Source organism: Pleurodeles waltl, chromosome 6 (genome assembly GCF_031143425.1).
Source record: "Pleurodeles waltl isolate 20211129_DDA chromosome 6, aPleWal1.hap1.20221129, whole genome shotgun sequence".
Classification (NCBI taxonomy): Eukaryota; Metazoa; Chordata; class Amphibia; order Caudata; family Salamandridae; genus Pleurodeles; species Pleurodeles waltl.
Window position 1 is genome coordinate 34,983,015 of NC_090445.1, and position 19,600 is coordinate 35,002,614.

The 19,600-nt window shown below is 45.4% G+C and overlaps 1 protein-coding gene across 1 annotated transcript in view; it reads right to left on the minus strand.

Annotated features, from left to right (window-relative positions):
• AIF1 (allograft inflammatory factor 1) overlaps positions 1-19,372 on the minus strand; it is an 88,344-nt gene extending 68,972 nt beyond the window's left edge. Inside the window, exon 1 of the mRNA XM_069237155.1 lies at positions 19,242-19,372. Within this exon, the coding sequence (XP_069093256.1) occupies positions 19,242-19,266 (25 nt within the window). The 5' untranslated portion in view covers positions 19,267-19,372. The remainder of the gene's footprint in view (positions 1-19,241) is intronic.
• Between the last annotated feature and the right edge of the window lie 228 nt (positions 19,373-19,600).

Below are 19,600 nucleotides of genomic sequence, written 5' to 3' on the forward strand. Positions count from 1 at the left end.
TGCCGGAGGAAGATCTTTCGCCTAACTTGCAGCCAAGAGCTGGAACAATCTACCCATGCACCTCAGACAAAGCCCATCACTCACCATCTTCAGGAAGAACCTCAAGACATGGCTCTTCGAATGAGGCCCAGACCCAGCGCCTTGAGGCCCTCACTGGTGAGTAGTTGCGCTTTATAAAAACTGATTGATTGATTGATTGAATCATGACTATGAAATAATTGATATTAATCCATTGGGTTTTTTGTGATATCTGTATGAACCATTAAAGGCAGCGCTACTAAACCTAGACTCCCTTAGAGCTTTGCTGACTTCAGACTTACAGTTCTGTTCCTAAAAGCAAACTACAGCTCTGTTACTAAATCCAAACAAACCTAGAGCTCTGCTCGTGACACACCGATTCACTCAGAACTCGGTTCCTGAAATCCAAGGTTCAGTCAGAACTCTGTCCCTATAATACAGACTATTAGACCTGTCAGCCTTAGGGTGGACTTCACCCAAACTTTTTCCTTCCTCCTCTGTGTTTGCTGATTTTGTTTTTGCTGGCCTCAGATCTCTGCACACTTTACTACTGCTAACCAGTGCTAAAGTGCCTGTGTTCACTCATTAAAACATGGTAACGTTGGCTTAACTCCAATTTGCATATTTAATTCCCTTATAAGTCCCTAGTAAAGCAGTACAGTAATACATGTACCCAGGGCCTGTAAATTAAGTTCTACTAGTGGACCTGCAAAAAGTATTGTGCCACCAACTTAAGTAGCCCTTTAAGTATGTCTAAGGGCTGCCATTGAAGCGTGTGTGTGCAGTTATAAACTGCCATTTCAACCTGGCAAAAACAAACATTTAGCAAGACCCAAACCTTTCTTTTTAATTCATATAAGTCACCTCTAGCGGTAGGCCCTAATCAGCCCACAGCGTAGGGTGCAATGTATTTAAACAATAGGACATGTAATTGTATGTTTAACCTGTCCAGGTAGTGAAAAATGCTTAAATATGTTTTTCACTACTGCAAGGCCTACCTCTCACATAGGATAACAATGGAGCTACCTTCTTACATCTAGTAAGTTCCAAATGGGAGCGGGTAATCCATTCATGTTTGGTGTCTATAGAATTGTAATGAAAAGTCCTCTCTTATGGTAAAGTTAGATTTTAAATTACAGTTTTGAAAATGCCACTTTTAGAAAGTTAGCATTTTCCTTCCTTAGCCATTTAGTGCCTGTAGCCTGTCCCTGGGTCACGTGACTGGGTGTAGCTGACAGCTGGGTTTTCTGTATTCCTCCTATACAGACACACACAATAGAGAGGTTAGGTGTGCCTGGATTGACTATCAATGGCAGGACAGCAGGGAGCAGTTGGGCATAGCCCGACATACACTTAAATAGACTGTGTCATGCTTCCACACAAAGGACTGCATACCCTCTGTAGTTAGTCTGGCGCTAGGACAGGGAAGGGAGGATGCCTGTAGGCTTCATAGAGAAACTTCTAGACACTTCCCCCACTTCAAAGGCAGAACTGGGTATACATATTGGATCTCAGACCCCAGCTTTTCGATACACTTTTGGACCTGTGGATACTCTGCCAGGAAGAAGGACTGCTGTGCTGCTGAAAGGACTGCCACTCTGCTGGACTGCTGCTCTGAATGAATACTGCCCTCCTGTGCTCGTATTCTGATTCCCTCTTGCTTGGGTGAAAAGGACTGCACCTGCATCTGTTGAACCCAGGACCCCAGAGTGACTCCAAGGGTTACTTGGCTGACCTCCTCACTAGAACCTCAGGGACAGGACACTCCAACAGCTTTGAACCCACGAAGTGGTGCTACCACAGTTCTGGACCCTTGGAAGTAGGCTTGAAGGAGTTATGACAGCCCATCTGTATATCCAGCTAAACTGACTCAACTCCTCTGCTCTGAGGCGCAACCCGAACAGAACAGATGCATCACCTCTTGACACAAGGACTCTGCATAAATCTTGCAGGCCACATCGGAACAGCCACCTGTGCAAAGCTTTCCCGATGCAGACCACATCGCAAAATTCCTCGACAGCAGCCTTGACAACAACGTAGGTTCTTGCATTGCAGCCTCACAGCTCCTCAGAACCAATGTATTGCCTCGACTGTGCAACGCATTCTCAACCCTGGACTTCACAAGCCCTTGTTGACAGGATCCTCGATAATGATGCAGGACCTTGCATCGCAGTGCTGCAGCACCTCGGAGCCAATGCATCACCGCGGCTGCACAACACATCCCTGACACGGGACCTCGCAAACCTCTGCAACCAGGACCTAAGGTACGCTTGTTCAGCAGGCCAAACTAGCTCCCTGTAGCTAGCTGGGGCTCCACTGCAGTTGACCTGAACTTGTCACTCTGCCCCGGTCTGGGGAGACTAGATATCTCCTGTTGGTGCTTTGTGCTATTTGGCACTATTTTCACTTAAATCTTTAAACCTGTATAACTACGGTTCTACTATTTGCATATTTGTCATTTTGGTCTTGTTTTATTTACTAAAAAATACTCTTTTTTTCTAAACTGGTGTGGGATCCTTATGTTGGTGTGTTTTAATTGTATTACTCTTTGAAGTGTTGCACAAATAATGTGCGCATTGCCTCTTAGTTAAGCTGGCATGCTTTGTGCCGCGCTACCCGAGGGATGAGCACTGGTTAATTTACAGTTGCTTGTGACTTCACCCTGACAAGGATTGATTCCTGCTTGAGCAGGGGTTAACCCTCTCAACCAGTAACCCAATTTCTTACAAAGACTTATTCAGAACTCAGCATCTTAAATTAATTTTTTTTTTCAGACTTCAGAATCACAGAGATACTCAACGCCTAGAACTAAGATTCACTCAGACTTTAATTGCTAAAACCTAGACCCAAAAGGAACTTTGCTCATGAAACACGGACTCGACCGACACTCTTCTTCTAAAATATAGGTTCACAAAGATATCTGCTCGTGAAATGGAGACTGTGCTAGTGCTCTACTTTTACAAACAGAATTACCACACTTAAGGCCAGATGTACGTATGTTCGGCTTTGCAATTACCAAATAGTGAATTTTTGTTTTTCGCTATTTGGTAATCGAAAAAAACCTAGTAGGTCGCAAATAGACCTACCTCATTAATATTCATGAGGTACGTCTCGCTTTGCGACCCACTGGGAATTGCTAAGATCTTGCAGACCACCATGTCTATGATTGCTTTTAAATGAAGCAATGTTTTTTTTAAATGCAGTCTATACTCCTTAAAAGAAAACGGAATGCATTTCAAAAGCAAAGATGAAAAGTTTTCATTTTTTAAGAGCAGGCAATAGTCCGCAAGACCACTGCCTGCTCTTAAAAAATATTTTTACATCCATTCTCAAAGGGGAGGGGGGTTATTACCTACTTGAAGTATGTGGTAGAATGCAAATGTTTTGCATCTGCATTTTGGTCGCAAAACCTTCACTCATACCAGTGTGATTCAGTATTAGGAAGGGACGCCCTAGACACGCCACTTCCTAATACCGAATCGCAAACCCTATTTGTGATTCGGTAACAGGGTAGTTAGTGAATCACAAATAGGGCCTTGGTACATTTCAAAATGCTTTTATTTGGTCGCAAACGGCTCGATTCTACGAATCAGACTGCGACCCAAAAAAGATTTGCACATCTGGCCCTTGGTTCCTATAGTAATTCCCCATTTTGAGAGATTTTAAAACCTAGATATTTCCCCAGAGTTGTTAGCTGCAAAGTCAGGAGTGCAGGCCTGCCAATCCCACGTGGTGTCACCGTGTGTATCTGTAACTCTAGACAGGCCATAGATACCAGGTGGCACACGAGGATTCATTAACATCTTGCCTCTTTACCACACAATGAAGAAACAACTTTAAGCACATACGAGACTCCATGTCGAGTTTGTAAAATGTAGATTGTAATGCAAATGTGAACTTGCGTCTTTGTACTGACGCTAGCAATGTAACCCTGTGATGCCCTCACTATGGACTGTTCTCAGAAGAAAGGCTTTTGTAACTGAATAACCGTGGCCCCTTGCCTCCTCCCCCCGCCCTCTCTCCAGTTCCCTAGCCACCTGTCTCTTTCAACCCGCCACACCCTTCTAACACGCCCGTCTGGTTTAATGTTTAATGTGACCTCTGCCCTCTCCCCTTCTTTGATATTTTCTTTGCTGTTGTGTTTAACTAGTTTTGTGTCACCTCTGCTTCTATGCATCCTACAATGGCGCTTGCTGCTGCATAAATCTATTTCTGGACATTAATTGTACAATTCTTTATTCTGTGTGTGTTAGTGCAGCTGGGTCAAGCGAAGCAAAGAAGACTACAAGTCCCAGAATCCTCCCACTTGCTATCGCCTTCCTCACAAGGACGGAAGAGTATGGCCCCTCTATTAAAATGGTTTCACCTAACAGACTGCAGTGGGGAGATATCTGATTTGTTGGAGGGCAGGAGAGAGGGATGACGCTGGCCAATAGCTTTCCAGGCTGCTCCTGTTGTTGTTCATACCATGATCCTGAAGTCACACCCTAACATCACAACGGAAAATGGCATCACACGGTGACATGAGTTAAGTAACGTGACTTCTACTCTGATAGCTTCCAAGAAGCCACATGACCCGTGTGACACATTCAGCCAGTCCTGGGCTTTTGGCCAACACCACTTTGTTTACTCAGTGTTTTAAGCTTATACGTCTATTGAGTTAACTGAAGATGTTGTGTAACAAGCCAGAGTAAACTGAGGCCGCCTAACAGTCATGATGTGAGATTTATAGACCCACTGGCTTCCCACCCACAGACACAAATACAAACTTTGAAAAACACTGTAATCTGAGCTAATTTTTGGAACATCTGGGGCAGTTAGCATGCTTTTACCTTCTGTAGAAGGTTTCTGAACCTTCTACATGGACCAGGATAGCCAGGGATCAAAAATACACGCTAACATTGATGGAAGGGCAGGGAGCTTTGAGGTACATGACATTCAACTACATCTAACATGCAAGCCGAAGAAAGGGACTGACCAGAAGCCAGATCAGCCACCATTAGTAGTCAGATGGTACTCAACATCATATAGCCAATGAGGACAAAAGCTAAAGAAAGGACCACAAAAATGTGTTTTCTTTCTCATATCGTTATGAATGTGAATTGCTAAAGACCCTGTACCTTAATCAGGACTGAACCGAACCGGAAAATAGTCCCGCCAGTCTTGGAAACCAAAAGCAACAATCTTCTCAAACTGGCATGTATTGATACTATTGATCAGGATCCAGAGATTTTTTTGGGAATTTAATTTACCTGTCTTATCCTAATGTTGGTCTGTGAGAATTTCAGATAAGTGTCAGAGGAACATTTTTAACAGGGCATGGACCAGAATTGGAAAAAAAATACAACATAGTGAATTGGTTTCAAAGAGATCCCTTAAATTTAGGTAGTTCTAGCGTGATCTGGTAAATAAGATCCAATATATGACAAGGATGAAAAGGATTGGTCGGAGGGCTATGGAATCCGAATGCCTAAATACCAACAGGTATCCGTGTCACTTTGTTATGAAAAAGATAACAGCTTCTCACACATCTCTAAGGGGTGGAGAGAGATGTCAGGGAGGATGCTTTCACAACAACCAGGAGGTACTCAATGGGGTTGGGCAAAAGATTCTTTCTGGCTTTCACTCCTGCATTTTTTTAATGTTGTTGGACTTGGCCCTCTCTGCAGGGTCACCCCCAAACATTTTGCCTTCACCCCTCCTGTTTTCTGAATTTCATTTTTGTTGCTATTTTACCACAGCTATACAGGGCTAAAATGGTTGTGCTCTCTCTACCTAAAACATGGTGAAGTGGCCTACACCCGATTGCCACATTTAACTTACTTATAAATCCCTAGACTAAGACAGTACATGTACTAAGGGCCTGTAAATTAAAATGCCAATAGTGTGCCTGTGGCACTCATTGTGCCACCCACTTCAGCAGCCCTTTAAAAAATGTCTCAGGCCTGGCATTGCAGCCTGTTGTGTAGTTTTAAAACTCCTATTTCAATCTGGCAAAATAATCCTTTCACCAGACCCAACCCTTCCTTTTTTAATACATGTATGTCACCCCTAAGGTAGGCCCTAAAAGCCAATAGGGCTAGGGTGCATTGTATTTAAAAAGTAGGATGTGTTTTCAAGTTTTACACGTCCAGGTTATGAAAAACTCCTACATTCGTTTTTCACTACTGTAAGGCCTATTTCTCCCTTTGGATAACATTGGGTTACCTTACAATATTTAATAAGTGCTAACCTTTGATTGGGAACATGACAAATATGTTTGGACTCAAATGAATTGTAATTTAAAATCCTCTTTAGTGGTGAAGTCGAATTTTGAATTACAATTTTGAAAATACCACTTTAAGAAAAACTGGTATTTTACTGACTTCTAAGGACTTCCAGGGGTTTCCAGCTGCTTCAACCTGTACATGCCTCCACCATTAAGAATGCATATTGGGCACAGACAATGATTAATAGGGGACTAAGTGCCATATGTAGGAACACATTTTCCCATAGACACAGAATGGGTAAAACCCTTTGCTACATCTGGCCCTAAGTGTGCGCAGTAAGGGGCATCCTTCCAGGATGGGTGTTAGGGGAGGGACTGTTCTCTGCCCTACTTGTCTTTCAAATGACTGCCTCCAGCATACCTGCAAAGGAACTTGACACCAGTCTTTTGTCACCACAGACTATTTGGGGTGTGGCAGGGAAAAGGAACTACTTTCCAGTACCAGATTTCGGAGTAGCCCAGCAAATTCCCTCACTTCACAGAATGGCACCAAGTATAAATACTGGACCGCCTGAGCCACTCTCCAGTACATTCTGGGACCTGTGGACATTACAGAAGAAAGACTGCCTTGTTCCCCAGGAAAGCCCTGCTGCTTGAGGCATGCCATGTTCCACAGAATACTGCCCTGCTGCTTGAGGCTTGCCTTGTCCCTTAGAGGACTAGCATGCTGCTACAAGAAGACTGCACTGCTGCTCAGATTGGTAACTAAAACAAGAAATAAAGCATCCACATCAGAGGCATTTGTTTTATATAGTTTTTAGCTTTAACTGTAGCTTGGCTTAAAACCATATGCAAGCCAATAGGTCACAAAGGCAGACCCGTTGGCTTTGCCAATGCATATTTCCTGTCTGGTTCCAGCCTGCATGGCATGGTGGTCTAGAACAGTAAAAGCGCAGCCTGGTTCCCACTGTACTGGAAGTGCTGGAAGAAAACATCTGGTCTATCAGGGACATTAATTATATTACAAATGGGTTTGTCTTTGAAAAACAAAAATATTGTGGCATATGTGGCACAGCGCAGACAGTATCTTTAGTACCCAGGGCCTGTAAGTTAAAGGGTCCCTCAGGGTCTGCAGCACTTTTTGTGCCACCTTCAGAGGCACAAGGTAAAAACATGTCTCTCAGCCTGGCACTGCAGACTGCTAGTGCAGCTGTGGGAAATGCCTTCCTGCCTCAGCGTTCCTACATACAAGAGAAAAGCCATGGGTGGAGTATCTTTCTCTGTTCAAGCAGCCAAACTATGGAATTCATTACTCACACACAAGATCTACTGACAACCATCTTAGCTTCAGAAGAGTTGTCAAAAGTTGGCTCTTCCCCATGACACCTATACACAAAACACAGCAGTGTACAACAGTGTACTCAGCCATGGCCACCTATGTTTCTCACAGTATAGAGTTTAGGTTCTGGTGATACATGTGTCATTGTACCTGGAACAATACTTCCTCTCATATGAGACAAATGTATTTCACACGAATGAATAAATGTGTTTATATATATATATATATTACAATGTTATAATTACTGCTTCTGTGTACATTTAGGTGCATAAATAGAAAAGTTTACACCTACTACTATAACCTTAGGGAATGCCATGAAATGTTTGCATACATTACAATAAGTTAAATGTGCACATCAAACCATGTTCATATTACTGCTTCTGTGCACATAGGTACTTCCATAGAGAAATGTTCTCCAGCCAATACAACCTTACCAAGTATCATGTGCATATGTATACATTTATCTCTGTTTTGTTATATAAAAAACCCTGCTCTTAACTGTTTCCCGTCCCTTCTCTCTCTGACTCAGCTGAAAACATTCTGACTACTATGAATCCCCAAACATCCTTCACAAACTTTCCCCTCCTTTTTTAGCCCAACCAACAGGCACACACGACCACTACTTACAAAGAAAACTAACTACTTCCCCTTTCAAAAACATTACCATAATTTTATCCTCTACTCTAAACTAACAAACACACAAGAAATCAAGAGCACAAACCTAACACAACTAAAACACAAAGAAAAGAAAACAAGCATTTTCAATGCAACGGGTCTTGCATTTGTTCGAGTTAGAGCTATTAGCGTTGTAAAGTGAAAAAAAACGCAGCACGATCGCGCTATGTAAAATGCAGCGCGATTGCGTGGAAAACAAACAGATAAAGTAGTCCGAACTCCAGGCTGAAAACATCGAGCCTCGTATGTTTTTGGTACTTTACCGGTGCTGTGTAGGTGGGCTAAACACCGGAAAAGGCATGACGTATGCATGCCTTCCACAAATGGATTTTAAAAGGCAAGCCAACAAACCAATGTAAGTGACTGACGTGGCATGGGAGTGGTTTTAAGCCCAAAGAGAGATTACAGGATTGATGGAGCACTTTGTGCTCGCCCATAAAAATTACTAATCTACTTACCTCTCTCTAATCACGGGTTCCAGAGTAGTGCGCTACTCACCGCAAAGGATTACAGTGCCTCACCAGGGATAGTAAGCGCTATATAAATACAATTTACAATTACAAAGCCAAGGTATGTTTACCTCATTCAGATCACCCCAGAGTCACATTCAGTTTATTCTACTATGTAGAAACCTGATGTCAACTTGTGACACCACCACAGGGCACTGATGTCAGACTTTGACATTAACCCAAGAACTGAGAAACATACTGGGATATCACCTGAGAAACTGATGTCATACAATTACATCACTCAGGAAACTGGAGCCAGACTGTGACACAACTTCAAGAAGTTAACATCGGACTGTGACATCCCACCACAAACCTGAACATCAAACTGTGAGATCTTCCCACAACCAAAACATCAGACTATAATATCACCCCACAACCCTGACACCATATTTTAACATGACCCAAGAAAACCGGCATAAGAAGAATCCCCACTCACAAACCTTAGGAATAAGCATGGTCAGGTGTAATAATAAACATTCTCGCCTTTGAAATTCTTTACTAAAAGTGTAACAGGAAAAAGTGAAGAAGTGGTGGATGGAGTCCCACTCACTACTTTTTGAGTGTGGCTGCCTATTCCCATGTCCGGTGGCAGAGGGAGTTTGAGAAAAGTTGGTGATGCCACCATGTGGCTCAGCATTGTGGCTGTCTGGAGCTGCAACCTATGTTGCATTGCACTGTATTGTAATGTACCCTAGAGGTGTTTTTAACACTTCCTCCCCACCTACCCGGCATCTTCTACATCTGTGAGAATGGTCCAGGAGGCGGTCACCATGGGATCTCTTCACTGTGAATGACAGAGGGAACTACACATCATTATCTCTTCCATCTCTTAACGAGGTGGGAATGGAAGACACTTTCGTCCTTTGAAGCTGGTGACACCAGGAAACAAACCATAAAAGCAAAATATTATCTCTGAAATGAATTGTATTGCCATATATATGTGTGTGTGTATGTATCGGTGAAACCAGTTTAAAAATGTTACTAACGAATGCCACACACCTGTTTAAAAAGGATGTCACTTTGAGTGATCTTGGAGCTAAATTACACACTAATAAGTGGGAATTATACATGTGACTTAAACAGTGTAAAACGGAAATCAAAACTATTCTGTTAACATTTCTGGGTGAATAAGTTTCATTATTTTTGTAAAGTTCACATGCAGTCAAAAGCCCGCTGATAAAATGTACACATGGTCACTGACATCATGCACCTTATCATATTTTAATGTATCAGAAATAATTGCCATTCACATTGTATGTCATCCTTGATATTAATTTGATACAGTCCGAATATAAATACAACATTAAGAGCGTATGTCTTCCACATCAAAATCTGCAGTTCTTTATTGAAAAATGCATATATATATATATATATATATATATATATATATATATATATATATATATATATGTATATAAAACCTACTGGTGGTCATCAGTACATCGTTATAGTTAGGACCATTTTTCCATAGAAAAAGCATTTTTTGGACTTGCCTGTATTTTTGGCACCGTTTGACGAATCTTCACAAAATTTTCCCAAAAAAAGTGTTGCGATGATTCTTGTTGCACATTGAAAGTTTCGGCGTGATCCGTCAAGCGGGGACGAGAAAAAGGGGGCTAAAAAAACATTGCTTTTCCCATGTTAATTTCCATAGGATTCTTTAGACACGACTACAGGCCAAACCACTGGCCGGAATTACATCAAAATTGCCAGAAAGCTACCTGTCAGTACGCAGGTTACACTTTCACTTATTTGGAATAAATCCGTTCAGTAGTTTTAGAAAAATTTAGGGAAATTAAAATTTGTATATCTCTAGCCACGAAGTATTCGCGAACAAAGACAAGCTCGTGCAGGGAAATGGACAGCTCTGATTGGCTGCCAACACTTCAAACCAGGAAGTGTTGGCAGCCTTCTTGAGACTCGGCTTTTGTCAAGTCCCAGAAAAAAAGTTTAAAAAAAAAAAGAAAAGGGGCAAGGGTAGAGATACCCTGACCCCTTAGCACTGGTGGGGGTGTCCCAGAGGGACACCCCCAGATAAAAAAATACATTTTTGTTTAATTATTTTTTTTCCGCAAGTTCACGAATTTGTGGAAAGAAAATAAAAAAAATAACGAGCACAGATTCCCACGCTTGTTTTTTTATAGGACCCCGGGTGGACCAGGTCCCAGGGGCATTAACAATTTAGTGTGGAGTGCCTGTTGGCCCCCCCACATCTAAGAGGACCACCACCTCCCTGGAGCTTTTGGCCTTGGGACTGCCACCTTCCCAGGGCTTCCATTACTATATATGTGGTGGGCCCATGGCCGCCCGCCCCCCTGGGACCACCACCCCCCCGGGGCAAAGTGTAAAAAAAACAGAAAGGGGGTTCCCTCTGGAACCCCCAAGCACCAAGGTCCACCCCACCCTCTGGGGCTATTCTAGTTAGAGGGGGGCCTCGTGGCCCCACTCATGGAGCCACAAATGGCCCAGGGGACCACCAACTCCCAGGGCCGGCTCCTGCTATGTCCCCGGGACATAGCTGTTTAAAATATTATATATATATGTTCACTGAAAAAAACAAAAGGTTACAGGGACATTATAGTTAGGTTCAGAATTTACTCGTACAAAACCATATATATAATTTATAGATGGAATATAATTGTTTTGAAATTTATTTGCAATATACCTTGTATTTTAGGTATGTTTATTGCCATATTATTTCATACTATGCAGATGATGACATGTTTAAAGAATAGGTCTGTTCTCACATATGCTAGAGATTCACAGGTTGCTTCATCAGTCTACCTGTCCTGTAAAAAAAATCTACTTGTCCCTCTGGTGCCATGTTGTGGTTCTTCTCTAATCTTTTCCCATGATGAGGAAGGTTGGAAATGTACTCCTGACAAGGGCAGAAGTAGAAGTTCTTCCAGGGTTGGGAAGATAGTGGTTGGAAGGAAAGCAAACTTGTAAACGCTCTATAGGTTTTCGTTTGAGCAAATCTACACATGCATATTTGCTTGTGCTAAAATACAGTTCACAAATATTTTCTAGGAGTACGATTTCCTGGTCTACTTCTCTAAATTCTTGTGAATTCATGAAAGCCATAGCTCTGCACTAATGCAAAGACATATCCCATGGGCAGTTTTGTGACTTTAAGAATTGGGCCCCTAATTAGGTCTGGTGTTAACCAAGACCTTTTGTTCTTATTAAAATTCTATTTCTCTTTCTATCCACCTATTAGCTGGCTTTACTGTGAGTTATACATTCTGCTCTTCCACAAGGAGCATTTTGGCATATTCTGTACTAGGAACTACTGTGGCAATGTGTGCTTTTTTTAAACCAAAAGTTATTTTTGCTTTTTGCCAAGTTTGTTACAATGGAGAGAGCCTGCCAGTTCCCACAATAAAGTTTTACAAAAGCCATGACAATACAAGACACACATTGACAAAACCAAAAGACTGACCACCAATATAGGAATAGTTAGATTTACCAATGCATTGATCCCATAATGCTGTTGAAACTGGTTACACGGATTTTCTATTACCAGTAGTTTTGGAAATACTAGCGTACATCAGCACATTTAGCTAAATGATGCTTCAAAGAGTTGGTACCTAAAATTTCACAATAATTTAGCAAAACATTTTTTCCTAGTTGAATTGTTTGTCTGAACATTTTATTTTGAAAGCAAAGAATCACCAGTTCTGCTTACAAGCTTCTGAAATATTTGCATCTAATCAGAGAGCATTCTGGGAGCATTATATGTAGCCTCATGGTGTTAAACTTTTCAAACGTGCATGTACACATTTGTTACTGGAACCACAGTCAGTATTGCTGCTCATAACATTTATTTGCAATGCTCACCCTCATGATAATGGTTTTGCAGTAAGGAACCATAAATACAATTTGGAACAGTATTAGCACAGAAACACAGATATTACCTCACCTGCAGACAGTTTCTTTCTCTATAAAGGCTTGTAGCCAGAAGGTTTGTCCTGCAGGCGGGGTTGGGTCTACTTGTCCCAAGGACAATCTAAATATGAACATGTGCTTTGACCTCAAACAATATGTCCTGGGTGTCTGGCTAGAAGAATTCACCACACCTGGCTCTCCATGTCAAAAGTCCACCCAATCATCACACTTTCTATCACATTCAATCCTATGAGTGCTAGATGCATTCTATACAAAAAAAAACCTTTTTTGATACTTTGTACCCTGCACTGGCAAGTCCATTAAGGTAGGCTTTCCTGTGATAAACTTAATTCGTGCATGCAACACTTATTTGTGAATGCCTGTGCTAACACGTTAGCACATTATCACCAGACCTATTGTCTTTGCCTCTCCTTATTTTTAACCCTGAGCACTAGAAATGATAACAGTGGGAAAGCAGTGAGACTGTAAACTGTCAAATGTTATTTTTAATAAAATATTGATTTGTTTATAAGGGTAGTACTAATGCCCGGAAGTAGCACTGCTACTACTATAAACTGTGCTTTAAATGAAAATATAGATGTGCAGATACTCACTATCTAGAGTACCAGGCTGCTCTTGAGAAGTGAGGGTACTCTCCTTTTAAATGTTTTGTAGTAGCGCTGAGAAGTGTAGGTAGTTTCTCTTTATATGTATTGTATCAATAATGAGAAGTGCTTGTACTCTTCCATTAAATGTACTGCGGTAGTGCTGAGAAGTACAGTTACTCTCCCATTAAATGTATTGTAGAAGTGCTGAGAATTGGAGGTACTCTCTTTTTAAATGTATTACTAGTGCTGATAAGTGCAGGTACTCTCCCATTAAATGCATTTCAGTAGTACTGAGAAGTGCAGGTACTCCCCAATTAAAATGTACGGTAGTAGTGCTGAGAAGTACCGTTACTCTCCCATTAAATGTACGGTAGCAGTGCCTGGAAGTGCCGGTACTCTCCCAATAAACGCATTTCAGTAGTACTGAGAAGTGCAGGTACTCCCCAATTGAATGTACTGCAGTAGTGCTCAGAAGTGCTAGTACTCTCCCATTCTAGCAGTGCTGAGACATGCAGATAGTGCCCCATTAAATGTATTGCAGCAGTGCTGAGAAGTGCAGGTACTATGCCATTAAATGTACTGAAGCAGTGCTGAGAAGTGCAGGTACTCCCCCATTAAATATATTGCAGCAGAGCTAAGAAGTGCAGGTACTCTCTCTTTAAATGTATTTTTAGTGCTGGCACTCTCCCATTAAATGTATTGCAGTAGTGCTGAGAAGTGCAGGTACTCCCCTAGTTAAATATGCTGCAATAGAGCTGAGAAATGCGAGTACCCTCCCATTAAATGCATTGCAGTGGTGCTGGTACTCTCCCTCCTAAATGAGAGAAGGGCGGGTACTCAGTATCAGATATTAACACGCTGAGCTACGTTAGTGAGATTTGATACTGGCGACGGCCGGGAGAACACGTTATCTGCAGCGGGCTACAGTGGGTAGTGAACCATTGCCATGGCACCAGGAGTCAAACCCTGAGACATGCAGCAGGTGCATGAACACTCTACACTATCCTGTGACCTGCAACAAAAGCCGGACGCCTGCCGCAGGCGCATGAACACTCTACACTATCCTGTGACCTGCAACAAACACCGGACTCCTGCCACGGGTGCATGAACACTCTACACTGTCCTGCGACCTGCAACAAATGCCGGACGCCTGCCGCAGGCACAGGAACACTCTACACAATCCTTGCAAGACTCGGACCTGTGACCTGCAACAAACGCCTGACTCCTGACGCAAGTGCATGAACACTCTCCACTGTCCTGTGACCTGCAACAAACGCCTGACTCCTGCTGCAGTTGCATGAACACTCTACACTATCCTGTGACTTGCAACAAACACCGCACGCCTGCCGCAGGTGCATGAAAACTCTACACTATCCTTGTAAGACTCGGACCTGTGGCCTGCAACAAACACTGGACTCCTGCTGCAGGTGCATAAACACTCTACATTATCCTTGCAAGACTCGGGCCTGTAACCCGCAACAAACGCTGGACTCCTGCCGCAGGTGCATGACCACTCTACACGATCCTGTGAGCTGCAAAAAACGCCTTGAGCCTGCTTCAGGTGCATGAACACTCTACACTGTCCTGTGACCTGCAACAAACAACGGACTCCTGCCACGGGTGCATGAACACTCTACACTATCATGTGGCCTGAAACAAACACTGGATGCCTGCCGCAGATGCATGGACACTCTCCACTGTCCTGTGACCTGCAACAAATGCCTGACTCCTGCCGCAGGTGCATGAACACTCTACACTATCCTGTAACCTGCAACAAACGCCTGATTCCTGCCGCAGTTGCATGAACACTCTACACTATCCTGTGACTTGCAACAAACACCGCACGCCTGCCGCAGGTGCATGAACACTCTACACTATCCTTGTAAGACTCGGACCTGTGGCCTGCAACAAACACTGGACTCCTGCTGCAGGTGCATGAACACTCTACATTATCCTTGCAAGACTCGGACCTGTAACCCGCAACAAACGCTGGACTCCTGCCGCAGGTGCATGACCACTCTACACTATCCTGTGAGCTCCAAAAAACGCCTTGCTCCTGCTGCAGGTGCATGAACACTCTACACTGTCCGGTGACCTGCAACAAACAACGGACTCCTGCCACGGGTGCATGAACACTCTACACTATCATGTGGCCTGAAACAAATACTGGATGCCTGCCGCAGATGCATGAATACTCTACACTAACCTGTGACCTGCAACAAACACCGGACTCCTGCCGCGGGTGCATGAACACTCTACACTATCCTGTAACCTGCAACAAACACAAGATTCCTGCCACAGGTGCATGAACACTTTACACTATCCTGTGGCCTGCAACAAACACCGGATGCCTGCCGCAGATGCATGAACACTCTATACTATTCTGTGACCTGCAACAAACACTGGACTCCTGCCGCGGGTGCATGAACACTCTACACTATCCTGTGACCTGTAACAAACACTGCACTCCTGCCGCAGGTGCATGAACACTCTACACTATCCTGTGACCTGAACAAACGCCTGACTCCTGCCGCAGGTGCATGAACACTCTACACTATCCTTACAAGACTCGGACCTGTGACCTGCAACAAACGCTGGACTCCTGCCGCAGGTGCATGAACACTCTACACTATCCTGTGACCTACAACAAACGCCGGTCTCCTGTTGCGGGTGCATGAACACTCGGCACTATCCTGTGACCTGCAACAAACCCTGCACTCCTGCCGCAGGTGCATCAACACTCTACACTATCCTGTGACCTGAACAAACGCCTGACTCCTGCCGCAGGTGCATGAACACTCTACACTATCCTTGCAAGACTCGGACCTGTGACCTGCAACAAACGCTGGACTCCTGCTGCAGGTGCATGAACACTCGACACTATCCTGTGACCTGAACAAATGCCTGACTCCTGCCGCAGGTGCATGAACACTCTACACTATCCTTGCAAGACTCGGACCTGTGACCTGCAACAAACACTGGACTCCTGCCGCAGGTGCATGAACACTCGACACTATCCTGTGACCTGAACAAATGCCTGACTCTTGCCGCAGGTGCATGAACACTCTACACTATCCTTGCAAGACTCGGACCTGTAACCTGCAACAAACGCTGGACTCCTGCCGCGGGTGCATGAACACTCTACACTATCCTGTGACCTGAACAAACGCCTCACGCCTGCTGCAGGTGCATGAACACTCTACACTATCCTTGCAAGACTCGGACCTGTGACCTGCAACAAACGCTGGACTCCTGCCGCATGTGCATGAACACTCTACACTATCCTGTGACCTGAACAAACGCCTGACTCCTGCCGCAGGTGCATGAACACTCTACAATATCCTTGCAAGACTCGGACCTGTAACCTGCAACAAACGCTGGACTCCTGCCGCATGTGCATGACCACTCTACACGATCCTGTGAGCTGCAAAAAACGCCTTGAGCCTGCTTCAGGTGCATGAACACTCTACACTGTCCTGTGACCTGCAACAAACAACGGACTCCTGCCACGGGTGCATGAACACTCTACACTATCATGTGGCCTGAAACAAACACTGGATGCCTGCCGCAGATGCATGGACACTCTCCACTGTCCTGTGACCTGCAACAAATGCCTGACTCCTGCCGCAGGTGCATGAACACTCTACACTATCCTGTAACCTGCAACAAACGCCTGATTCCTGCCGCAGTTGCATGAACACTCTACACTATCCTGTGACTTGCAACAAACACCGCACGCCTGCCGCAGGTGCATGAACACTCTACACTATCCTTGTAAGACTCGGACCTGTGGCCTGCAACAAACACTGGACTCCTGCTGCAGGTGCATGAAGACTCTACATTATCCCTGCAAGACTCGGACCTGTAACCCGCAACAAACGCTGGACTCCTGCCGCAGGTGCATGACCACTCTACACTATCCTGTGAGCTCCAAAAAACGCCTTGCTCCTGCTGCAGGTGCATGAACACTCTACACTGTCCGGTGACCTGCAACAAACAATGGACTCCTGCCACGGGTGCATGAACACTCTACACTATCATGTGGCCTGAAACAAATACTGGATGCCTGCCGCAGATGCATGAATACTCTACACTAACCTGTGACCTGCAACAAACACCGGACTCCTGCCGCGGGTGCATGAACACTCTACACTATCCTGTAACCTGCAACAAACACAAGATTCCTGCCACAGGTGCATGAACACTCTACACTATCCTGTGGCCTGCAACAAACACCGGATGCCTGCCGCAGATGCATGAACACTCTATACTATTCTGTGACCTGCAACAAACACTGGACTCCTGCTGCGGGTGCATGAACACTCTACACTATCCTGTGGCCTGCAACAAACACCGGATGCCTGCCGCAGATGCATGAACACTCTATACTATTCTGTGACCTGCAACAAACACTGGACTCCTGCCGCGGGTGCATGAACACTCTACACTATCCTGTGACCTGTAACAAACACTGCACTCCTGCCGCAGGTGCATGAACACTCTACACTATCCTGTGACCTGAACAAACGCCTGACTCCTGCCGCAGGTGCATGAACACTCTACACTATCCTTACAAGACTCGGACCTGTGACCTGCAACAAACGCTGGACTCCTGCCGCAGGTGCATGAACACTCTACACTATCCTGTCACCTACAACAAACGCCGGTCTCCTGTTGCGGGTGCATGAACACTCTGCACTATCCTGTGACCTGCAACAAACCCTGCACTCCTGCCGCAGGTGCATCAACACTCTACACTATCCTGTGACCTGAACAAACGCCTGACTCCTGCCGCAGGTGCATGAACACTCTACACTATCCTTGCAAGACTCGGACCTGTGACCTGCAACAAACGCTGGACTCCTGCTGCAGGTGCATGAACACTCGACACTATCCTGTGACCTGAACAAATGCCTGACTCCTGCCGCAGGTGCATGAACACTCTACACTATCCTTGCAAGACTCGGACCTGTGACCTGCAACAAACACTGGACTCCTGCCGCAGGTGCATGAACACTCGACACTATCCTGTGACCTGAACAAATGCCTGACTCTTGCCGCAGGTGCATGAACACTCTACACTATCCTTGCAAGACTCGGACCTGTAACCTGCAACAAACGCTGGACTCCTGCCGCGGGTGCATGAACACTCGACACTATCCTGTGACCTGAACAAACGCCTCACGCCTGCTGCAGGTGCATGAACACTCTACACTATCCTTGCAAGACTCGGACCTGTGACCTGCAACAAACGCTGGACTCCTGCCGCATGTGCATGAACACTCTACACTATCCTGTGACCTGAACAAACGCCTGACTACTGCCGCAGGTGCATGAACACTCTACACTATCCTTGCAAGACTCGGACCTGTGACCTGCAACAAACGCTGGACTCCTGCTGCAGGTGCATGAACACTCGACACTATCCTGTGACCTGAACAAATGCCTGACTCCTGCCGCAGGTGCATGAACACTCTACACTATCCTTGCAAGACTCGGACCTGTGACCTGCAACAAACACTGGACTCCTGCCGCGGGTGCATGAACACTCTACACTATCCTGTGACCTGAACAAACGCCTCACGCCTGCTGCAGGTGCATGAACACTCTACACTATCCTTGCAAGACTCGGACCTGTGACCTGCAACAAACGCTGGACTCCTGCCGCATGTGCATGAACACTCTACACTATCCTGTGACCTGAACAAACGCCTGACTCCTGCCGCAGGTGCATGAACACTCTACACTATCCTTGCAAGACTCGGACCTGTGACCTGCAACAAACGCCGGACCCCTGCCGCAAGTGCATCAGCGCTCTGAGCTGTCTTGGGATCCCAACCCCCCGCGCTCTTTGAATCACCCGCTGCTCCGTGGCTCACAGATATTTTTGTGCATGGATCTGGGGCGCGGGGGGTCCGCAGGTTGGGGAGGGGAGACAGCGACCTCCCCAGCAGGGAAGCATCCCTGAGCCCCCAGAGATGGAGGGAGGGTCGTACCTCGGGCCTTGTCCCTGCTGTCCATGGCTCTCCGCTCCTCCCGGCCGCTCCCTCGCCGTCTCAGCCCTTATCTGCTCCCAGCACGAGCCCAGCCTGGACTCCCCCATGCAGATGGGGAAGTCCTCGGCCGCCGCCCCTTCCTCCCCCTCTGCCCCCGCAGCCCAAGGGGGGCAGGGCCGGTGGATGCTGATGAGGCGGGAGGGCAGGGGCCGGCTCTGCACGTCCGCCGGGGGCGTGTGTGGGATCGGAAGCCCCATGAACCCGGCCTGAGGACCGCACGTCTCATCCCGGAAGGATGCGCGGGTCACGGGTAACACTAGCGGCCTGCTACAGATCCCTGCAGCAAGTGCATTAACCCC